Source organism: Xenopus laevis, chromosome 7S (genome assembly GCF_017654675.1).
Source record: "Xenopus laevis strain J_2021 chromosome 7S, Xenopus_laevis_v10.1, whole genome shotgun sequence".
Lineage (NCBI taxonomy): Eukaryota > Metazoa > Chordata > Amphibia > Anura > Pipidae > Xenopus > Xenopus laevis.
Window position 1 is genome coordinate 5,680,283 of NC_054384.1, and position 25,279 is coordinate 5,705,561.

Genomic DNA, 25,279 nt, shown 5'->3' on the forward strand with positions numbered 1-25,279 from the left:
AATGTATAAGGGATAAATAACACAACTTTTACAGCAAGTGATCTCTGTGTGTTCTACTGGTTTATCTCTACAATCTCCTGTCTCTGTTGGGGTGCCCAAATTTATGCACCTCTCTAATTTTGTTATGATGTATATTGCATATTTTCTGTTAATCCAATAAACTTTATGTCGCTGCTCAAATACAACTGTTCCCATAAGGCATGTTATATATTAAAGGCAAGTTCCTACATTGAAAGCTCAGCCAATGAATTAAGAGTTAACAAATTAAACAAAACTCCAAGGAATTAAAAGGAGGAGCTGTAAGAGTCCCTTTTGATATTGACAAAATATCCCTTAGTACAGGTATGGGACCTGTTATCCAGAATGCTGAGACCTGAGGTTTTCCGGATATCAGATCTTTCCGTGTTTTGGATCCTCATACCCGAAGTATATTATAAATGTAAATTATCATGTAAACATACAATAAACCCAATAGGCTGGTTTTGCTTCCTATAAGGATGAATTATATCTTATAAAATAGAAATTATCATTTTATTATTACAGAGAAGGAAATCATTTTTAAAAATTTGGTTTATTTGGATACAATGGAGCCTATACGACATGGCCTTTCTGTAATACAGATCTTTCTGGATAACGGGTTTCCGGATAACATCCCTGTACCGTGAACCCTTCATCCAAAAAGATAGAGAAGGAAAAGAAAACCTTGTTCCCTGTGTTCATAGAGTCCAAGTGAATACGGTCACGGTACTTTGTTTATCCGAAGAGACTTCCCGCGTCTGTTTTCAGTTTCCTGATCCCGAATGAGCCAAATGGAACTTATTGTGCGGAATAACCAGAGGCAGGATCAGCCAGAGAGGGAAAACTTTCCCAAGAAAAAGGGGGCATGACGAACAAGAGTTGCAGCTAATATAACAATAAATAAATAATTCAATTGCTTATCATGGAAAACCTCAAGCACAGCTTCTGGCTGGGGCCCAATGAGACCACTGATCTGATGGCTACATAAGGGGTGCAGAGGGCCACTCTCCGAAATCATCGGGTCCCATACACAGTTATAGCCCCAGGGTCCCAGGCCAGTGAGCTCTGCTAACTAAGTAGGATAGGGGCCCAATTAAAAAATGTTTAAAAAAACGTATGTCATCCGACCCCAACCCCCCAAAATGACGTTCCATTGCACCCCAAGACACCAATCACCCACCCAGCACTGTCCCCTGTAATTGGTGTCCAGCACTGGCCAGAGACCCAAATAGGTGGGAGCAGATGGGCAGAGGATAAAAGGGAAGAAGCAGAAGAAAGAGAAAAAAGAAAGAAGAGAAGATAAAATAATAATAAGAGGAGAAATGTGGAGGTGAAATAAGAGAGCAGGAAAGTCGTTTTACTACTGGGGTTCCCAAGATCTGGGAGAAGTGTCTTGGGGGATCAGCATAAAGGTCAGTCTAGAAGGTGTTTGAGAATAACATCTATTTGAAGGTCAAAAAGCTTCCAATTTTGGGGTGAAAACATAATTGGTACCTTAGATATTCTTAGAGCTATAGCAGGGTGACTGTTACCCCAATATTTCTATATATCTTGTTATGAGCTAAGGGGGCCCAGCCTGAAAGTCAGTTAGGGGGAGATTTGGGGTGAGTGCTTATTTGTACCCTGGGTACCCCTGGAACTATAGCAGGGTGACACCCCAATGTTTCTATATATCTGTAACCTTGTTATGAGCTAAGGGGGCCCAATCTGAAGGCCAGTTAGGGGGAGATTTGGGGTGAGGGCTTATTTGTGCCCTGGGTACCCCTGGAACTATAGCAGGGTGACACCCCAATGTTTCTATATATCTGTAACCTTGTTATGAGCTAAGGGGCCCCGTCTGAAGGCCAGTTAGGGGGAGATTTGGGGTAAGTTCTTATTTGTGCCATGGGTACCCCTGGAACTATAGCAGGGTGACACCCCAATGTTTCTATATATCTGTAACCTTGTTATGAGCTAAGGGGGCCCAGTCTGAAGGTCAGTTAGGGGGAGATTTGGGGTAAGTGTTTATTTGTACCCTGGGTACCCCTGGAACTATAGCAGGGTGACACCCCAATGTTTCTATATATCTGTAACCTTGTTATGAGCTAAGGGGGCCCAGTCTGAAGGCCAGTTAGGGGGAGATTTGGGGTGAGTGCTTATTTGTGCCCTGGGTACCCCTGGATCTATAGCAGGGTGACACCCCAATGTTTCTATATATCTGTAACCTTGTTATGAGCTAAGGGGGCCCAGTCTGAAGGTCAGTTAGGGGGAGATTTGGGGTGAGTGCTTATTTGTACCCTGGGTACCCCTGGAACTATAGCAGGGTGACTGTTACCCCAATGTTTCTATATATCTGTAACCTTGTTATGAGCTAAGGGGGCCCAGTCTGAAGGCCAGTTAGGGGGAGATTTGGGGTGAGTGCTTATTTGTACCCTGGGTACCCCTGGAACTATAGCAGGGTGACTGTTACCCCAATGTTTCTATACATCTGTAACCTTGTTATGAGCTAATAGGGACCTGCTCATATATTTCACCTTAAAAGGTGCCTCGAAACAAAATATATGGAAAACCACTTTAAACCCCCTCGCCATCCAGAAAATAAACTCTCATAGAAACCCGTTAAATAAGAAATATTTATTCTATATGAAATACATTCGTATCGCATCTATGGGCACATTATGAAGCATAAAGATATCAATCGTTTAAAAAGACACAAGAGTCCCGTCTTGTCCGGAAATAAATAGATTTCTTTACAAAAAGAAAAAAAAAATCAGCTACAAAATTTATTCCAATTATTGTAGGTAATCAAAGGACTGTACAAAGCAAGAGGTTCTGCATTATTACTGTGTATCACAAACTGTGTCCTTCATGGAGAGTTTTATGAGAAATTCTATTGCAGAATTAGGCAAAGGTGTCGCCCCCTATAGGAATCCCCTATAAACTGTCAACAACGAGGTGTGTGATATCGCCCCCATGTGGCCTATGAAATAATGACTTCCCAGCTGCTTCCCCATTGGCTGAAATCCCTTTCATTAAGACCCACCTTTAATTAAGAGAATTCCAAACATCAAATTCACAATTTAACCCTTTCAAAAAGGCACAGACAGTGGGGGCACATATTTGGTCCATTGTTACACACAAGTTGGTTTCATTAATTCACACAATGATAAAAAATAATAAAAATAAATCTCGTATTAAAGCATTTTCGCCTATTACTGGACGCGGGGTAAGAACAAAGCAAAGCAAAAATCACTTTCGTGCTGGAGCCTAAATATTCCACGTCATTTCTCCGATTACCCTGTTTTAATGAATTCATTTAAAGGAATACACATTTATTACATTTATTTTAAGAATAGAAGCAAATAGAAATCAGGCGCAAGAATTAAGAAGCTACCCTAAATATCCTAAATTGAAATCACTGGCTTGGTGTTTTTTAAGGTTTGAGGTCGGTTTGTGCTGCAGCTGAAATGTATAAATATGGATGGCACTTGCTTTGGGTCGGCATGTGCTGCTTTTATTTATAACTGATTTATTTCTTATTGGGGGATGAACTTGGTGCTACTTCTGTATATGATCTTGTAACATTCACAATTAGGCTCGTCAATATCTCCTTAAAGTGATACCGCCACCACTTTCATCCTGGAAACAGAGGCTTCCATTAAATTGGAGCTGCACTGCTCCGTGCTCTCCTGTAGGTGGCGTGACTATTCTTTTACATTTTTGGCACAACATTTGGAGCAGAAGGCACAGCCCAAGCACATGTAGATGCAATATGTACTGGTTCCCGCTTATGCTACCCATATATTCATATTCTAAAGTGTAATAATAGGATCTTGTGCCCAAATCTCGCTAGTCTGCACAATGACAGCACATGGCGGGTATATGTAGCTGGAGCTTCTTCATACTCCACTGTACCATGAATTCACATATAAAGAGATATTTTAGCCATGACAGGTCCCAGAGCACAATTAATAGACGAGTGTAAGCTCTTGGGCACGACAAGGCTGTGACCTGTAATTTCTGCCTTCGATTCCATTGCACATTGCTGGCTCATTTCAGTTATAAAGTACAAAAAGATCTCTTAAAAGGAACAAGGATAAAACAAAATGTGTGTACTACTTGGCATATAATAGAATTGTTAGATATAAAATAACTCGGCTACAACGTCTCCAACCGAGGCTTCAGAGTCAACAGTTCTTCTCCAAGGAGCAGTAATAATCTGTCAGGACCTTCCAGGCTTTGGGGGCCATGAAACCGTCGGGTGGGTTTTGTCCTTCCCGCGCCAGTTTCCTCATGCGCGTGCCCGAGATGAAGTCAAACTCACCGTGTCTGTGGAAATACAGAAATATCCATTGAGGAGGTTGGCTTTAAAATTCATTGTAGTGTGATGAAGGTATTGATCTGATCCAGAACGACCAACCAAGTGTTTGCTTTCAAATAGAAGACCAGTTTGCTCAGTGATTTAAAAGTAAACATCTGTTGGTTACTTTGGGTTACTAGAACTGGAGCAATACAAGCACCTAATAGATATACAAAGCAGCTACTCTAAATGGAGCAAGACAAGACCTGCCAAAACTGCAGCAACGGGAGAACCGACTGGAACTGGAACAAGATGAGCACCTACTAGAACTGGAGCAAGAAGAGTGACTACAAGAACCAAAGCAAGACAAGTACCTACTGGAACAGAAGTAAGACATGCCTCTTCTATAACTTGAGCAACATAAGCAGCTACTAGAATTGGAGCAAAAGAAGCACCTACTAGACCTGGAGCAAAATGGGCACCTACTAGAACTGGAGTAAGATTAGCACTTCCTAGAACTGGAACAAGACAGGCACCTACTAGAACTAGAGCAAGATGAGCACCTACAAGAACTGGAGCAAGAAGAGCACCTACTAGAACTGGAGGAAAACAAGCACCTACTAGAACTGGTGCATGATTAGCACTTCCTAGAAATGAAGCAAGAAGTGCACCTACTAGAACTGGAGCAAGAAGAACACCTACTAGAACTGGAGCAAGAAGAGCACCTACAAGACCTGCAGCAAGAAGACCACCTACTAGAACTGGAGGAAGACAAGCACCTACTAGAACTGGTGCATGATTAGCACTTCCTAAAACTGGAGCAAGATTAGCAATTCCTAGAAATGGAGCAAGAAGACTGCCTACTAGAACTGGAGCAAAACACACACCTACTAGAACTGCTGCAAAAAGAGCACCTACTAAAACTGGAGCAAGAAGATCACTTGCTAGAACTGGAGCAAGAAGAGCACGTCCTAAAACTGGAGCAAGAAGAGTGCCTACTAGAACTGCAGCAAAACACACACCTACTAGAACTGCATCAAGAAGAGCACCTAGTAGAACTGGAACTAGAAGAGCAACTACTAGAACTGAAGCAAGAAGAGCACCTACTAGAACTGGAGCAAGACAAGCACCTATTACATTGAAACCAAGCACTTAACTGAAAGATACATTGTAGAGGCCTTGAAAAGACATACGTCACTAATACTACTACCAATAATTATGTCTATGCGGTTTGATAAAGGCTCAACCAACATATACTGTAACTACATCCATACACATGATACAAATTAAATGTACCACTTATATATCTTATCCAGCACCCCAAAATATTAGGAACACCTCAAATGAACCTATAACTGGTACTGCCCAATTACCCATCATTCTTTGTCAGTGTAACACTGGATATATCTCAATCAGTGAAGGCAAAACTCGCTTAGATATACGGAACTAAATTGTTTTGTAAATGCATACTTCCCCTTAACAGAAGAAGATCTCAGATCACAAATCAATGACTTTTCCTGTTATGAAACAACATAGGTAACATGGTTTTATAAGGGCAATGACACATGGAGATAATTTGGGCATTTTGCCTACCTGGCTTGTTAGCAGCCCAAACGCACAGGGGCAAAGCATCTGAAGTGGCTTCCATTGGCCCCTATGAGAATCGATTGCCTGGAAACATCACCCTGGGGCCACGGTGAGGCCCATAGCAATCACCCCTATTCTTATTCTGGAATTGCAGAATTGAATTGCTACTGGGGTCACTTGTGGCCAGCGCTTGTATCACGTCGCATCTTTTTATTGCACAATATTATAAGAAAATACGTGTGTTTGCTCAGCGAGGGGGAGTTACCTTTCTTTGTCATAAAACTCCATGGCTTTATTCTTTTTATTATACGCGGCGACTCTGAATGGAATGATCTCGACCGATGTCAGGCCGGGGGCCATGCTCAACACCTTCCCGCCGTGCGTCACTTCGTACATATCCTGCTTGGTTTCTGGGTGGGGCATCCCCGCTGGGTCGCGCCCCACAATGTAGAAGTTGGACCCCGCGATCATCCGGGCCCTGCAGTGCCACTGAACCTGCAATAAATACAGACGTTATTGTGTTGGTCTACAAAGCAGAGATCTTGGGGGTCTGGCCATTGCAGAACGAGACTCAAACATACTGGAATGCTGATAGGCTCAGTGACAACAGCCAATCAAGTGATAGCGTTACAGAAAACAAGAGTGGCGTAACTAGATATTACTGGGCCCCACTGCAAATTCATTTTCAGGCCCCCCAAAATGTCTAGAGGTTAAACTGTTTTACCAATATTCATTGAAATTGTATATGACTTAAAGGGCGTGTACAGGCAAATAAAATGAAAAACAAACCTATCTCCAATAGACTTTAATTAAAAAATATCTACTATTTTTATAAGAAACCTGACCGTATGCAGTGAAATTCCCCCTTCGTTTTACTTTCTCTGACTGCTGAGGATAGGCAACTTCAGACGGTCCCTAACTGCTCTGCAGGGAAACGATCATATTTTCAAACAGCAGGGGGAGCCCCCCTCCTTACTTCCCAGAACTTGAGCAGCTTTGTTTGTTTCAATGAGCAGCCGGCGACTGTGTAGAAATTCGTATCCACAGACCCAGTGCAGTCTATATTATACCCAGTGTATATTGTGATTATTTATCAGTTTTGCTAAATCTGCTTCTATGGCAGATATCCAGCAACCCAGACCACACTGAGCATGTGCGTAGTCTTGGTCTTACAGAGATTTTTAACAAGATGACGGCCAACTTTAAAAGCATAAATCATTTGTTTGATTAGGCTTCGGGTGCAATAAGGTTAAAGGATGTGTAAACTTTAAAATAAGTGAATGTAAAATTGACGAGGGGGCTATTCTAAGCACTTTTGCAATATACATTCATTATTTATTCCAAGATATTAAGGGATACATGTACTGTTAATAGGAATGAATTTTGTTACAACAGCGCCACCTGCTGGTCAGTTTCCCACCAGTCTGACCAGCAAGTAGTCAAGGAAGTTGTCAGGAGAAAGAAAGAGGCTGATGTTCTTCTGCTTAGGAATAAAATTAGAAACCTTTCTCAAATCTTTCCTAAGCAGAAGAACATCAGCCTCTTTCTTTCTCCTGACAATTTCCTTGACTACATGGTGGTCAGACTGGTGGGAAACTGACCAGCAGGTGGCGCTGTTGTAACAAAATTCATTCCTATTAACAGTACATGTATCCCTTAATATCTTGGAATTAAATATAAATAAATAATGAATGTACATGGCAAAAGTGCTTAGAATAGCCCCCTCATCAATTTTACATTCACTTATTTTAAAGGTTTACTTATCCTTTAAGTATACGAAATACAGCATTTCTAGACTTATTCTATTTTAGACTTTAGTTCCCCTTTAAGGCCTCATGGGGCCCCTATACCTCCTGGGCCCCACTGCAGCCGCAGGGTCTGCAGGCCTGGATTTATGGCAAGGCCACCATGGCTCGGGCCTAGGACGGCAAATTATTAGGGCAGGATTGCCGCTCGGCCACTTGCTGGAGAGAACCAGTGCTCCGGCATTTGTACTTAGGGGGGTGCAGGCGGCGGGTGCAAGGGCCAGGTGGTTGGGCGCTAGGACCACGCTGCCTCACAGGTAAAAAAAAGTTGGGTGCCCTGGCTATAGCACATACAATGGCAAACAGCGACTGTCAGTGGGATGCTGGGAGTTGCAGTACAAATGGCAAGTTACCTCGGTGGGTCCGGCATAAAGCATTGGGGATGGGAAGATGGCCACAATGGTGGTCTTCGGATCCAAGACCCCCTCCTTCAGCACGGCATCATGTTGCTTCATGCGCCAGTCTAAAGGCACATCATCGTCTTTTGTCCAGCCCCCGAGGGGATGAAGCAGAAGAACGGGGCACTTGTATCCTCTGGACAGCAGGTGGCGCCGGGTGTCCTGCATCAGCAACGCATGCCCGTTATGCACCGGATTGCGCAGCTGGAAACAGAATACGACATCTGCAAAGGAAGGATGTGTGTTATTACTCAATCTCCAAATTATATAGGGAATCATGTACCCCCTATGGTCAACTATAAGGATATTATAAGTCTCCAAGGAGTTCCGTGACCATAGAGGCATCAGACCAAAGCTCCTTTTATAAGTCATGGAACTCCGAGGCTGTAACTATACGAGGGAACAACAGAGACCTATACAAGGCTGAAACTGCAACTTGAGAATTACAGAAAGGCTGTCTCCTATAGACTCCATTATAATCAAATACAGGAATGGGACCTGTTATCCAGAATGCTCGGGAACTGGGGTTTTGCGGATAATGGATCTTTCCGTAATTTGGATCTTCATGCCTTAAGTCTACTAGAAAATCATTTAAACATTAAATAAAAGCAATAGGCTGGTTTTGCTTCCAATAAGGATTAATTATATCTTAGTTGGGATCAAGTATAAGCTACTGTTTTATTATAACAGAGGAAAAGGAAATCATTTTTAAAAATTTGGATTGTTTGGATAAAATGGAGTCTATGGGAGACAGCCATTCCGTAATTCGGAGCTTTCTGGATATTGGGTTTCCGGATAAGGGATCCTATACCTAATCCAATTTTTAAAAAGATATTTCCTTTTTCTCAGTTACATTAAAACAGTAGCTTTTACTTGATCCAAACTAAAATATTATTAACCCTTATTGGAAGTAAAACCAGCCTATTGGGTTTATTTAATGTTTATATGATTTTCTAGTACACCTTAGGTACAGGATGAAGATCCAAATTATGGAAAGATCCATTATCCAGAAAACCCCAGGTCCTGAGCATTCTGGATTACAGGTCTCATACCTGTATATCCTTTCACATATAAGAAGTTTATTTATAATCTTTAATGTTCCTTGACTTACACCTGGTGCAGTTATGGGAGAATAAATGAATGACCATGTTTCACAGGAACGGGTTAAGCTTTTTCCTTCTCTCCCCAGGGTTACGTGAGTGCAAAGATACTCAGGCACATCCCACTTCCACGTCTACTCATCATTGTAAAGAAGTGAGTGTGAGGCACCAGGTCACGCTCAGACCTCAGTAACCTGATACGTGTTAAACTAATCCGTCCACTTTACTACACGTGATGTTCCAGTCTCATTACAGAAAGTGATCCTTGTACCTCCAAGGCAAATCTGTATCTGCACCATAGAGAGTATCACTTGGTATATAGATCTCTTTTGTACCAAGCAGGTTAGGCCAACACATAGGCCAACACATAGGCCAACAAAGTCACAAGGGAGTTGGAAAGTTCAAAAGAACCACAATTTCACCTCTTCTTTCTTCTGTCTCTGGGAAGGGAGTGTGACTGTGGGATAGCAGGTATAGTAGGGAGAGATGGTGCCTATAGTAACAGTGGATAATAGTCTCTGGGAAGGGAGTGTGACTGTGGGATAGCAGGTATAGTAGGGAGAGATGGTGTCTATAGTAACAGTGGATAATAATCTCTGGGAAGGGAGTGAGACTGTGGGATAGCAGGTATAGTAGGGAGAGATGGTGCCTATAGTAACAGTGGATAATAGTCTCTGGGAAGGGACTGTGACTGTGGGATAGCAGGTATAGTAGGGAGAGATGGTGCCTATAGTAACAGTGGGATAATAGTCTCTGGGAAGGGAGTGAGACTGTGGGATAGCAGGTATAGTAGGGAGAGATGGTGCCTATAGTAACAGTGGGATAATAGTCTCTGGGAAGGGAGTGTGACTGTGGGATAGCAGGTATAGTAGGGAGAGATGGTGCCTATAGTAACAGTGGGATAATAGTCTCTGGGAAGGGAGTGTGACTGTGGGATAGCAGGTATAGTAGGGAGAGATTGTGCCTATAGTAACAGTGGATAATAGTCTCTGGGAAGGGAGTGTGACTGTGGGATAGCAGGTATAGTAGGGAGAGATGGTGCCTATAGTAACAGTGGATAATAGTCTCTGGGAAGGGAGTGTGACTGTGGGATAGCAGGTATAGTAGGGAGAGATGGTGTCTATAGTAACAGTGGATAATAGTCCTCTGGGAAGGGAGTGTGACTGTGGGATAGCAGGTATAGTAGGGAGAGATGGTGCCTATAGTAACAGTGGATAATAGTCTCTGGGAAGGGAGTGTGACTGTGGGATAGCAGGTATAGTAGGGAGAGATGGTGCCTAAATAGTAACAGTGGATAATAGTCTCTGGGAAGGGAGTGTGACTGTGAGATAGCAGGTATAGTAGGGAGAGATGGTGTCTATAGTAACAGTGGGATAATAGTCTCTGGGAAGGGAGTGTGACTGTGGATAGCAGGTATAGTAGGGAGAGATGGTGCCTATAGTAAAAGTGGGATAATAGTCTCTGGGAAGGGAGTGTGACTGTGGGATAGCAGGTATAGTAGGGAGAGATGGTGTCTAAAGTAACAGTGGATAATAGTCTCTAGGAAGGGAGTGTGACTGTGGGATAGCAGGTATAGTAGGGAGAGATGGTGTCTATAGTAACAGTGGATAATAGTCTCTGGGAAGGGAGTGTGACTGTGGGATAGCAGGTATAGTAGGGAGAGATGGTGCCTATAGTAACAGTGGATAATAGTCTCTGGGAAGGGAGTGTGACTGTGGGATAGCAGGTATAGTAGGGAGAGATGGTGCCTATAGTAACAGTGGATAATAGTCTCTGGGAAGGGAGTGTGACTGTGGGATAGCAGGTATAGTAGGGAGAGATGGTGTCTATAGTAACAGTGGATAATAGTCTCTGGGAAGGGAGTGTGACTGTGGGATAGCAGGTATAGTAGGGAGAGATGGTGTCTATAGTAACAGTGGATAATAGTCTCTGGGAAGGGATTGTGACTGTGGGATAGCAGGTATAGTAGGGAGAGATGGTGCCTATAGTAACAGTGGATAATAGTCTCTGGGAAGGGAGTGTGACTGTGGGATAGCAGGTATAGTAGGGAGAGATGGTGTCTATAGTAACAGTGGATAATAGTCTCTGGGAAGGGAGTGTGACTGTGGGATAGCAGGTATAGTAGGGAGAGATGGTGTCTATAGTAACAGTGGGATAATAGTCTCTGGGAAGGGAGTGTGACTGTGGGATAGCAGGTATAGTAGGGAGAGATGGTGCCTATAGTAACAGTGGATAATAGTCTCTGGGAAGGGAGTGTGACTGTGGGATAGCAGGTATAGTAGGGAGAGATGGTGCCTAAATAGTAACAGTGGATAATAGTCTCTGGGAAGGGAGTGTGACTGTGAGATAGCAGGTATAGTAGGGAGAGATGGTGTCTATAGTAACAGTGGGATAATAGTCTGTGGGAAGGGAGTGTGACTGTGGGATAGCAGGTATAGTAGGGAGAGATGGTGCCTATAGTAACAGTGGATAATAGTCTCTGGGAAGGGAGTGTGACTGTGGGATAGCAGGTATAGTAGGGAGAGATGGTGCCTATAGTAACAGTGGATAATAGTCTCTGGGAAGGGAGTGTGACTGTGGGATAGCAGGTATAGTAGGGAGAGATGGTGTCTATAGTAACAGTGGATAATAGTCTCTGGGAAGGGATTGTGACTGTGGGATAGCAGGTATAGTAGGGAGAGATGGTGCCTATAGTAACAGTGGATAATAGTCTCTGGGAAGGGAGTGTGACTGTGGGATAGCAGGTATAGTAGGGAGAGATGGTGTCTATAGTAACAGTGGATAATAGTCTCTGGGAAGGGAGTGTGACTGTGGGATAGCAGGTATAGTAGGGAGAGATGGTGTCTATAGTAACAGTGGATAATAGTCTCTGGGAAGGGAGTGTGACTGTGGGATAGCAGGTATAGTAGGGAGAGATGGTGCCTATAGTAACAGTGGATAATAGTCTCTGGGAAGGGAGTGTGACTGTGGGATAGCAGGTATAGTAGGGAGAGATGGTGCCTATAGTAACAGTGGATAATAGTCTCTGGGAAGGGAGTGTGACTGTGGGATAGCAGGTATAGTAGGGAGAGATGGTGTCTATAGTAACAGTGGGATAATAGTCTCTGGGAAGGGAGTGTGACTGTGGGATAGCAGGTATAGTAGGGAGAGATGGTGCCTATAGTAACAGTGGATAATAGTCTCTGGGAAGGGAGTGTGACTGTGGGATAGCAGGTATAGTAGGGAGAGATGGTGCCTATAGTAACAGTGGATAATAGTCTCTGGGAAGGGAGTGTGACTGTGGGATAGCAGGTATAGTAGGGAGAGATGGTGTCTATAGTAACAGTGGATAATAGTCTCTGGGAAGGGAGTGTGACTGTGGGATAGCAGGTATAGTAGGGAGAGATGGTGTCTATAGTAACAGTGGATAATAGTCTCTGGGAAGGGACTATGACTGTGGGATAGCAGGTATAGTAGGGAGAGATGGTGTCTATAGTAACAGTGGATAATAGTCTCTGGGAAGGGAGTGTGACTGTGGGATAGCAGGTATAGTAGGGAGAGATGGTGTCTATAGTAACAGTGGATAATAGTCTCTGGGAAGGGAGTGTGACTGTGGGATAGCAGGTATAGTAGGGAGAGATGGTGCCTATAGTAACAGTGGATAATAGTCTCTGGGAAGGGAGTGTGACTGTGGGATAGCAGGTATAGTAGGGAGAGATGGTGCCTATAGTAACAGTGGATAATAGTCTCTGGGAAGGGAGTGTGACTGTGAGATAGCAGGTATAGTAGGGAGAGATGGTGTCTATAGTAACAGTGGGATAATAGTCTGTGGGAAGGGAGTGTGACTGTGGGATAGCAGGTATAGTAGGGAGAGATGGTGCCTATAGTAACAGTGGATAATAGTCTCTGGGAAGGGAGTGTGACTGTGGGATAGCAGGTATAGTAGGGAGAGATGGTGCCTATAGTAACAGTGGATAATAGTCTCTGGGAAGGGAGTGTGACTGTGGGATAGCAGGTATAGTAGGGAGAGATGGTGCCTATAGTAACAGTGGATAATAGTCTCTGGGAAGGGAGTGTGACTGTGGGATAGCAGGTATAGTAGGGAGAGATGGTGTCTATAGTAACAGTGGGATAATAGTCTCTGGGAAGGGAGTGTGACTGTGGGATAGCAGGTATAGTAGGGAGAGATGGTGCCTATAGTAACAGTGGATAATAGTCTCTGGGAAGGGAGTGTGACTGTGGGATAGCAGGTATAGTAGGGAGAGATGGTGCCTATAGTAACAGTGGATAATAGTCTCTGGGAAGGGAGTGTGACTGTGGGATAGCAGGTATAGTAGGGAGAGATGGTGTCTATAGTAACAGTGGATAATAGTCTCTGGGAAGGGAGTGTGACTGTGGGATAGCAGGTATAGTAGGGAGAGATGGTGTCTATAGTAACAGTGGATAATAGTCTCTGGGAAGGGACTATGACTGTGGGATAGCAGGTATAGTAGGGAGAGATGGTGTCTATAGTAACAGTGGATAATAGTCTCTGGGAAGGGAGTGTGACTGTGGGATAGCAGGTATAGTAGGGAGAGATGGTGTCTATAGTAACAGTGGATAATAGTCTCTGGGAAGGGAGTGTGACTGTGGGATAGCAGGTATAGTAGGGAGAGATGGTGCCTATAGTAACAGTGGATAATAGTCTCTGGGAAGGGAGTGTGACTGTGGGATAGCAGGTATAGTAGGGAGAGATGGTGCCTATAGTAACAGTGGATAATAGTCTCTGGGAAGGGAGTGTGACTGTGGGATAGCAGGTATAGTAGGGAGAGATGGTGTCTATAGTAACAGTGGATAATAGTCTCTGGGAAGGGAGTGTGACTGTGGGATAGCAGGTATAGTAGGGAGAGATGGTGCCTATAGTAACAGTGGATAATAGTCTCTAGGAAGGGAGTGTGACTGTGGGATAGCAGGTATAGTAGGGAGAGATGGTGTCTATAGTAACAGTGGGCTCCAGTCTCCACTACTAGGTGAACTGCCATGACTACAATGTGAATAAAAAGGTTATATTTTTGTAGAAATATTGATCACAATACCTCCTGTTGCTTCTTGGCTAACACTCTGATTTTCAATATATATTTTAATGTCTGTCCTTAAAAATCTGATGCAATTTAGCCAATTCTGCCTGTTGGTGCACAGAACAATAGAATTTACCTGCATTCATGTCCTTTGCTCTTTGCTTTAATTCCAGGGGTGTGAGTCGGTACTGGTCCAATCCATCTCCCCATCTGATTCTCTCCAGGACTTCTAGTTCTCCACCAACAAGCCAATCACCACTCTCCAGTACCATCTGAAGCAGATATACAGATATATGGGTATGGTGGTTATAATCAGTGGTGTAACTTCATATCAGACTGAGGGTGTGGGGGACAATGGAGGCCTGGAAAGGTGGTGTGAGAAGAAGATGGGGACCCCAAAGCACTTTTTAGAGGTACATTTAAGGTGAAAGAGCACAAGGAAGAGTTGAAGGCATGTGTATGCACAGAGGTTATGAGTGTAAGTTATGCAGTACATTAACATTAAATCTTCAGAGTGTCAGATAAGATCTATAAGCAGGTCTTGGTGTTACTGGCCCTTTAAGGATTTAGGAGGATCACTAACGTACCTTGATATGGGGGTGCTTTGCACAAGTGGTACCCCAAACTCGGGCGCAACGCTCTTCCTTCCTGTGTTCAAAAAATTCTGGGTTGTGCAAAATCGCCACATTCTTGCCCTTGTATTTGAGAGCGATCGATTCGGCATTGGCCAATCGTTCCTTGTCCTCGGTGGAGACGGGTAACACAATGGGGATACTCATATTAATGGTTCCTCCTGTCAATGCAAAACAGTCATTAGCATCAAAGGGCACCAGTGGGTACATAGGGAATGTAGAGCAGACAAATACCTATAGTAGAAGTGGGGATAATAGCATAGCAATACCTACAGTAAGACTGGGGATAACTTATAGTAGTACTTATAGTAACAGTGGGGATAATATCAGAGCAGCACCTATAGTAGCAGTGGAGATAATAGCAGAGCAGTACATATAGTAGCAGTGGGGATAATATCAGAGCATCACCTATAGTAGCAGTGGAGATAATAGCAGAGCAGCATCTATAGTAACAGTGGAGATAATAGCAGAGCAGCACCTATAGGAGCAGTGGGAATAATAGCAGAGCAGCACCTATAGTAACAGTGGGAATAATAGCAGAGCAGCACCTATAGTAACAGTGGAGATAATAGCAGAGCAGCACCTATAGTAGCAGTGGAGATAATAGCAGAGCAGTACATATAGTAGCAGTGGGGATAATATCAGAGCATCACCTATAGTAGCAGTGGAGATAATAGCAGAGCAGCACCTATAGTAACAGTGGAGATAATAGCAGAGCAGCACCTATAGTAGCAGTGGGGATAATAGCAGAGCAGCACCTATAGTAACAGTGGAGATAATAGCAGAGCAGCACCTATAGTAACAGTGGAGATAATAGCAGAGCAGCACCTATAGTAGCAGTGGGAATAATAGCAGAGCAGCACCTATAGTAACATTGGAGATAATAGCAGAGCAGCACCTATAGTAGCAGTGCAGATAATAGCAGAGCAGTACCTATAGTAGCACTAGGGATAATAGCAGAGCAGCACCTATAGTAACAGTGGGGATAACAGCAGAGTAGTACCTATAGTAGCAGTAGGGATAATAGAAGAGTAGTACGTATAGTAACAGTGGTGATAATAGCAGAGCAGCACCTATAGTAACAGTGGGGATAACAGCAGAGTAGTACCTATAGTAGCAGTTGGGATAATAGCAGAGTAGTACCTAAAGTAGCAACAGGGATAATAGCAGAATAGTACCTATACTAAGAGTAGTTATAATGGGGCATAAGGTATCATCTCGCTAATAATTGTAAAGATAATGTCAATTGATTCATTATACACAGAGAAACTGTAATGATTTCTAATTAATGGTACCCTGTAATACACACAGGCAAGAGCCTTATCATAATTAATTCATTCATTTATAGATAGGGGATATCTTGCATCTCATTATGTTAAACAAACAGGATAGTTGGAGTATATTACATATGGATCCTTCTTTCTCTGCTTATTTGTATTCACACATATGAGCCTGAAGCTGCCATATTGCTTTCTCCCAGTGCCAGAGGTGCAGTTGTTACTGGGAGGAAAGTCTAAGCCTCGGATTTGTACAATATTTACACAAATAAACAGAGAAGGGATGTTCCGTGAGTATAATAACCCCAGTCCTCCTACTTTTCTATTTGTCCAAGCTAAAATCAACACAAGATTATCTCTATTTATAAACAGGGAATTTGTTCCCTTTACGATGATGGAGAAGGTTCAGGGGTGGCGAGTTTATTACAATAAGGTTAAAAAAAAATGCAAATGTATTAAAATCTTTGAAAGTTTGGAGAATACGAATCGTTTCTTAGGGTCTTATTCAGTAACATGCGGATTCCTGCCACCCCTGTGCCCTCCGTCCGATCGAAGAACTTACAATTACAAATTCACCGTTTTTTGTTATAGTTCAGTAAAGGTATAGACCAATTATTTTATTTGAATAATTGTGTTTTATTTTTTCAGATGATACACAAATGGGTGTGTTACACTTGGGGGGAGTTATAAAGGAAATATAATCAGGATTTTTTTGTCACCATTTTCAGTCCAAAATTTAAATTGCAAATCCACAAGTGCAAGACACTCCTTGTATTCGGGAGATATGAAACGGCCCTTACAGAACAGGGTCCATTCATCTGAATGTGATTTAGTACAAGTGCCCCGTAGGCAGCGTGAACTCACCATTGGACTTGAGGTATAAGTTATGGTTCCAGTCTAAAGAAAAGTGCAGTTTGATACATCACAAGGTGCACACTCACATTTTATAGGTGATCAGTATAAAAGAAATCAATGTTCTAACCACATTATATCACTGCTGGTTTAGAAACAGGACTTGTAAGTCTGATCCAGCTTTGGCTGGGCCCTAAAACACAGGTCGCTGTGACTGTTTCCCATTGACTCTAGGGAGAAACAATCCACGGTAATAGTTGGTAATGGGGCTTATCAGGAGAAGGCCCATTGAGGCATCGGGCCCCATTCAACCCTTTAATAAAGGTGGCCATACACGGGCAGACTACAGTTGCTGATATCGGTCCTTTAAACCGATTTGGTTATCTGCCAGTGTGTGGGCTTCCGACGGGTCTCCCCGATCGATATCAGGCCAAAAATCGGTTAGATATCAATTGGGCAGGTTTGATTTTCCTGCTCAGCTAGTTGATGAAGTCCTACGACCCGTCAGCGCCCATTTCCTTCGTATAATCCAAATGTTTGGCCTTGGGCCGAACGTTCGGATTAACCCGATATCACCCTGACGTTAGTTGGCATATCGGGGAAAGATCCACACCGAGGTGGCCAAAAGAGCAGATCTTATAGTGTATGGCCACCTTAAGGCACAGGAGGCCAATTATTTCCTTCTAGTTCTGGTCCTCAAGTGACTCATAAATTAATCCAATAATGCTAAAGCAAACAATTAGGTTGGCACAGTTTTTGGAGGGACATGACAACTGGTGTCAGTTACCCTTCTCCATAACAATCTACTATATATTCACCCAGCAGCTCTAAAGGGTGCCGGGGTTCTATTATAGAGATGTGGACAAATCTCCGGAGACAAAATTGCCAAGTGCTGATAGAAAATCATCATCATTGTTATGTCTTGGGCAAACCCCCGTTTATCTGACAATAAACTATGGTGGAAACTATCTATAGATCTCCCAACCCATATATGTAATAGAAGAGAGGAGATATCTACCATCTAAGAGAATGTCGAAGTGAAGGACCTGCAGATATTCCCTCTCGCGCATGAAGCCCTTGAGAGGAGTGGCCCAGCCTTCGCTCAGAACTTGCACCCATTGGAGGTCAACCTGGAAGGAAGAGGGTGAGATGATTGAGCAAGAGAACAAAAGGGTCAACTCATTGAGAGAAGCTTACTCTCAGTTTCTGCTGTTAGCCTGAACCAATATGGTGGCTTGATCTTGGTGCAACGGCCTCCATCATACTCCACCTCTGATTTCCCATAGATGCCTCCCATTTAAAACAGAAAGTAAAAATGTCACTTTCCTTTTCTGAGGCAAACTGGAAACAAATTCATATTGGGTTCCTCACCATCCTTTATGCCTGTAAGAAGCCAGGTAGGAATTGAGGAACAGTGGCGGATATGTAGCTTTAATAAATATGCGCCACGCTTGGATTGCTAGAAAAAAAGATGGGGTTGGTCTTCAAATTTTTGTTCCATTGCTTTAAGCAGTAGAATTCTTGAATCTTTTTTGACAGAGGATCTATGAACCTTGAAAGTCATTCTCTGTTCTAGAATGTTGGGCACAAGAGACACAACGAAGCAAACGGCCACCCCAGGAACAATACAGGACACTGCCCCATCACGGAAGCACAGAAGTTCACTTACCGGTATTTTCCCCAGAACCTTCAGTAAATAATTGAATTGCAACACTACCCTATAACAATAGAACAATAAATACATGATGGCCGGTACCTTATTGATCTCTACTGACGGCAAAGTCTCAGCTTCCCGCTTCACCTCATCCAACTTGTTCTCTGGAACAAACAGTTCATGGACTTCTTTTGTAGCTCCCGATGGGACAATCGCCTGGGAAGAAATGCAGCGAAAAGTCAGTACGTGTTGAAGATTAAATGGAACTATTTGCAAAAGAAAGATGAAAAATCCAGAAGAAAGAAACGTGGCTTTAGACTAGTGGACATAAATCACTGATATACCGTTTTGTCATTCGTTTGTCCTTAATTCACACAGATAATGGAAACCAGCAGATAACATGAAGCAAATGAAGGCTCCTTACCCGTTCCTGCAACAGCTCCACAATCTGCTGGATACAATCATTCACAGAGTGGTCATTCGTTTTCAGCACAAGTTCGGGGGCCTCGGGCTTCTCATATCCAGAGTCGATTCCTGTGAATCCTGCACACAGACAAGTTACAAAGGGAGAGTCACTGAGGGAAGTTCTACCATAATCTCTAATTGTTCTGATACAGGTTAGGAATTGGGACAGAAGTGAGGCATTATACATGGAAATGGTACTGCATTCAGACTGCCATGTGTTTTGAGGTTTTATACAAGGAATTGGTACTGTGTTTTATATATTCTGCCATATATTCTAGGGTATTATACATTAAATTGGTACTGTATTTATCCTTGTACTGTATGTGTTCTGGGGTATTATATATTAAATTGGTACTGTATTTATACTTGTATGGGTTCTGGGGTATTATACATTAAATTGGTACTGTATTTATCATTGCATGTGTTCTGGGGTATTATACATTAAATTGGTACTGTATTTATACTTGCATGGGTTCTGGGGTATTATACATTAAATTGGTACTGTATTTATCCTTGAATGTATTCTGGGGTATTATACATTAAATTGGTACAGTATTTATCAGGGGTCCTCAAACTACGGCCCGCGGGCCGGATACGGCCCTCCAATGTCATTTACCCGGCCCCCGCCCACGCTGACAATTGGGGGGCGCAATATACAAAAGGAAATTTTTTTTTTATTTTTATTTAAATTTTAAACTTTGTGCGGCTGCCCCAGGCCCCATGCAGAGTTCCGCTCTGCTTCCGACTTCCGAGACCCAGCCAGGCAGTCTCTACTTGTCCTGCTGGCTGGATCCGTCTAGAGGCAGCAGCAAACCGGCCCAGTGACTTGCGCATCCATCCAATGATGCGCCGGCATAAAGAGAGGCGCGCCGCCACGCTGGGACCTGTGCGCCTGTGTAGTGTGGCCTGGGCCCTGGCGCGTCGTATGGCTGCGGCCGGCGTTCTTGCATGAGGCGCCTCTGACTCGTCTGCAAAAAGTCTCCTCCTCCTGGCTCCTGAAAAACTGTGGGTGGCTGCCTGTGCCTGGTGAGTGGCGACTGAACTGCTGCTGATATTAGACACACAACAACAACAGGTACAGACTTGGGGGGGGCTGGGGGGTGGAAATGCATTTTTTTTGTCACAACAGGTACAGATTTGGGGGGCTGGGGGCAATGAATTTTTTTGGCACAACAGGTACATATTTGGGGGGGCTGGGGGGGCAATGAATTTTTTTGGCGCAACAGGTACAGATTTGGGGGGGCAATTAATTTTTTTGGCACAACAGGTTCAGATTTGGGGGGCCTGGGGGCAATGAATTTTTTGGCACAACAGGTACAGATTTGGGGGGGCTGGGGGCAATGAATTTTTTTGGCACAACAGGTGCAGATTTGGGGGGGGGAAATATTTTGGGTGCTGCTGGCTGGCACATGTACATATTGGGGGCAATATTTTGGGTGCTGCTGGCTGGCACATGTACATATTGGGGCAATATTTTGGGTGCTGCTGGCTGGCACAGGTACATATTGGGGGCAATATTTTCAGGGGTGCTGCTGGCTGGCACATGTAAAGATTGGGGGCAATATTTTGGGTGCTGCTGGCTGGCACATGTACAGATTGGGGGCAATATTTTGGGTGCTGCTGGCTGGCACAGGTACATATTGGGGGCAATATTTTAGGTGCTGCTGGCTGGCACATGTACAGATTGGGGGCAATATTTTGGGTGCTGCTGGCTGGCACAGGTACATATTGGGGGCAATATTTTGGGTGTTGCTGGCTGGCACAGGTACATATTGGGGGCAATATTTTAGGTGCTGCTGGCTGGCACATGTACAGATTGGGGGCAATATTTTGGGTGCTGCTGGCTGGCACAGGTACATATTGGGGGCAATATTTTAGGTGCTGCTGGCTGGCACAGGTACAGATTTTGTGTGCTGTTGGCACAGGCAGAATATCTTGGCTGCTGCTTGCATGGATAATTGATGGATTGCACTTTTCTCTTAGTAGTTGTGTTAAAAGTAAAATGTTGTGGATATTCTAGTATTTGCACTTTGTTTAACAGGATAAAATTATCCTACTGTTTTGGTTTTTATGATATTTTTTTAGTGTACTTTATTTTTGTTTGTTAACATTACATATTTATATAAAAGAAAAGTTGAATTCATTAATGTGTTGTAAGGTTTCTTTATTAAAAAAAACTGTAAGTGATTAGGAGGTGGTAAATGGTCCTACAGAATGGGGGGAGGGGGGGCGCAGATTTTTTTTTTTAAACTATAGTCCGGCCCCCCAACAGTCTGAGGAACCGTGAACTGGCCCTCTGCTTAAAAAGTTTGAGGACCCCTGGTATTTATCCTTGAATGTATTCTGGGGTATTCTACATTAAATTGGTACTGTATTTATCCTTGAATGTATTCTGGGGTATTCTACATTAAATTGGTACTGTATTTATCCTTGAATGTATTCTGGGGTATTATACATGGAATTGGTACTGATTTTATTGTGCAACGCACAGGTGTCTAAAAGAAATGATCCAAAATAACATCGATGTAAGAAATGCTTTGGACACCCATATACTCACCCTTAATTTCTCCCGCTCTGGCCTTCTTGTACAAACCCTTCACGTCTCGGCTTTCACAGATATCCAGCGGGGCATCAACAAAGATCTCAAAAAACGGAAGGCCGGCGGATTCGTGTATTTTCCTTGCTTCCTCGCGATCCTGTTATAATCAGAATAAAATAACATAACATCTCCACCCTTACAGATGCTCAGCAATAAAATGCATATCCGCAATGGATATAAAATAACCATATTAAAATATGATATAAACATTTAAATATTCAAACTTCATGAATTTGGCCTTATTAAAGGAAAACAATTCCCGTAATTATAAAAAACTGCAGTACCATAAAGTGTAAGAGGGAAAATAATAATTATTTGTGTCAATTGTTATTCTTTCCTAAAATGAGGTTTGCAGCCTGAATGTGTATATAAACAGTATATTGTGTAATAAATGAGCTTAGGGGAACCCTGACCATAGGTTGGTCTACCAAGGGTAACTTTGGTTCTCCCCTTGCAGTTCCTGACCCAGTGCATTACCTTGGTGTAGGGTGAGATGAAGCTGGTGATACAGACCAGACCAGCGTCTGCAAATAACCTGGCCACCTCAGCGATACGTCGGATATTTTCCTCTCGGTCAGCTGAGGAGAAGCCCAGGTTTTTGTTGAGCCCATGGCGAATGTTGTCACCATCGAGAGAGTAGCAGGGGATGGCATGAGTGACAAGGTACTCTTCCAAAGCAAAGCCTAAGGTCGTCTTACCAGCACCGGAGAGACCTGGGATGGTGGAGAAAAAACTGATTGAAATGAAAGTTACTGGGCCCCACAACTTCAAGAAGATGATAACTCTCATATATATTAAAGGTTCACATTTATGGTCCAACTGGGAAGTTTACACCCATGAGCCTCCCATCAGTGAAGGTCCTATTGGTTAAGACCTGAGCATACCCAGCAATAGACCATTTTTACTACAAGACCAGATTTTTACTACAAGTGGTGGACCAAGTCGAGATCCTTCTGGCCAAAATTCTGACCAAATAAGGGATGCAGACCAAAGCAGTCACCCAACAAGATTTATTTGGACTTCACTCTAAATATCTGGCCAGTACTGATCACGTTGCCGATGACTAGTCAACAATGGAAATGGCAGTCAAAAGCAGTCACAGCCACATTTGGTTGTTCCTAACTGCAAGAGTTGATTTCATGTGTTGATGGCTGAGCTTAAACTAAGCTGTAGGCAACAGTGTTGGGTCTATCATCCCCTCATTCCCAACCAAGGGGTCAATTTTTCTGGCAGTTGAGATTAGTTAAAGGGATACTGTCATGGGAAAAAAATGTTTTCAAAATGAATCAGTTAATAGTGCTGCTCCAGCAGAATTCTGCACTGAAATCCATTTCTCAAAAGAGCAAACAGATTTTTTTATATTCAATTTTGAAATCTGACATGGGGCTAGACATATTGTCAATTTCCCAGCTGCCCCATGTCATGTGACTTGTGCTCTGATAAACTTCAATCACTCTTTACTGCTGTACTGCAAGTTGGAGTGATATCACCCCCCTCCCTTCCCCCCCCAGCAGCCAAACAAAAGAACAATGGGAAGGTAACCAGATAGCAGCTCCCTCACACAAGATAACAGCTGCCTGGTAGATCTAAGAACAACACTCAATAGTATAAACCTATGTCCCACTGAGACACATTCAGTTACATTGAGAAGGAAAAACAGCAGCCTGCCAGAAAGCATTTCTCTCCAGGCACAAGTCAGCTGACCAGGGGCAGCTGGGAAATTGACAAAATGTCAGATTTCAAAATTGAATATAAAAAAACCTGTTTGCTCTTTTGAGAAATGGATTTCAGTGCAGAATTCTGCTGGCGCAGCACTATTAACTGATTCATTTTGAAAAAAATGTTTTTTCCCATGACAGTATCCCTTTAATATGAAAACCTTAAGGCTAGAGTCCAGGAATTCCCGGTCAGGCTAAGACTGCTGATCGACAACCCAAAAAAGGCACATTTGATTGAATAGTAGAAATGTCCCACCTGTGAGCCACACGGTGCAGCCACGGAAGCCCCCTCTGGTGCCCACAACTTGCCCTCTTTTACTCCTGCTGACATGGTGCGACTGGTAAACCACATTCGTGGATCGCAATATGTGGCCCTGGGAAAAAGAAGGAATTGCAGTGTCAGTGGCACAACCCTTACAATAAACTATACTCAGATATCACTGGGAGCAGTTGTGCCCTATGTACCACTATGTGATGCAGACGTTTAAAGAAAGTAGATTAACTTGTCCTTATTTAGAGAAGGCCGTAAAGCTGTGAATAGTTCTGCTGTGAGACAACCCTTCCAGGCACAGCAAGTTACCGGTACAGGAATCCTCATGATAAGGTGGAACGTGCCAGTGAATAAGTAAATATAGATCTATAAAGTTTATATAGGAATCGTCAACAGTTCATTGATCTCAATGAAAGTGTGCAGCAATTCTGGATTCTGGATCACTCCTTTGGTGCATAGGGGCCTAAGGGCAGAAGAAAGATTTAGGTGCATTTAGGGTTGGACTGTGACCGGTTTGGAGAAGATCCTGGGAATTGGGGGAGAGTACTACAATCCATATGGCCCTCAAGCTTGAGACATTTAACCTTTCCCTGATCCTCTCAGCTTGTGCCATAGAGCCAGTGTTTCCAATATAACCATCTGGCACAGTGGAAGGATCTCAGTAGCAGAACCTGTTTAAAGGGAAAGTATGCGCATACTGCAATTTTTTAGCTGCGTTTCTTTATGGGATGTCAGAATTCATGGTGGTGCGTGCAGCAGCATCAGTTCTATTTTACCTAAATAATGTGCTTCTAAAACATCTCCCCATCCATTGGACATCGCCCTACAGAAACCTATAGTGTTCCCTTTAACTTTGGTAGGACAGAAGCAGCATTTGTACTTGGAGTAGATAATGGGTTGATCAGGGCATCTGTGAAGCTCGGCCCATAAACATCAATGCCAAGTTCATCCAAGTTCACCGACCTGATGTCAGAAAGGAAAAGTACAAGGGCAGCTCAGGGCAAGAGGCTCAGTTGTTTCAATCAGGGAACATTTTCTGCCCTTGGAAAAGCAGATGTTACAGATAATCTTGTCCTGTCTCAGTTGTTCTCTCCAGGACATTATGTGTTTTTGGGCCCCATCTTGGACTGCCGGGGCCCGGCTTGTGAGCAGTGGGGTAACAATTCACCGGGTCCCATGACAAATTCATTTTAAATGAAGATATTTCCCATAAACATATACGATTTATCAGCCTTTGTATGGGCAGATTTGGGCTGATGGGCTCAGTGAGCTTCCGGCATGTGCAAAGCAGATTCAGATCCTATATGAGCCCCACCAGCTTGAACCCACTACAAGGGTCAGACTTAGGGATGCACCGAATCCACTTTTTTGGATTCGGCCGATCCCCCGAATCCTTCACAAAAGATTCGGCCGAACCGAATCCGAACCCTAATTTGCATATGCATACATACCTCCCAACATTTTGGAAGTAAAAAGAGGGACAAATTTTTTTTTCGCATGTAGCGCAGCAAAATGTTTTGATCACGCCCCTTTATGTGACACACCCCCTAATTAAAAAATGTTTTCCCCTTCCCAATCCTAAATTTGC

General features: G+C 43.3%; 1 protein-coding gene across 2 annotated transcripts in view; it reads right to left on the reverse strand.

Moving 5' to 3' along the window:
* Nucleotides 1-2,616: 2,616 nt before the first annotated feature.
* The window catches only part of papss2.S (3'-phosphoadenosine 5'-phosphosulfate synthase 2), a 35,361-nt gene continuing 12,698 nt past the window's right edge, over nt 2,617-25,279 (reverse strand). The window contains 12 exon segments of one of the 2 annotated variants that reach the window (NM_001089939.1): nt 2,617-4,326; nt 6,150-6,379; nt 8,043-8,311; nt 14,360-14,495; nt 14,811-15,016; nt 16,997-17,029; nt 18,003-18,114; nt 18,741-18,854; nt 19,063-19,181; nt 21,661-21,799; nt 22,180-22,415; nt 23,677-23,794. In NM_001089939.1, coding sequence (NP_001083408.1) covers nt 4,185-4,326; nt 6,150-6,379; nt 8,043-8,311; nt 14,360-14,495; nt 14,811-15,016; nt 16,997-17,029; nt 18,003-18,114; nt 18,741-18,854; nt 19,063-19,181; nt 21,661-21,799; nt 22,180-22,415; nt 23,677-23,794 — 1,854 coding nt within the window. In that variant the 3' untranslated portion in view covers nt 2,617-4,184. 2 annotated transcript variants of the gene reach the window in all.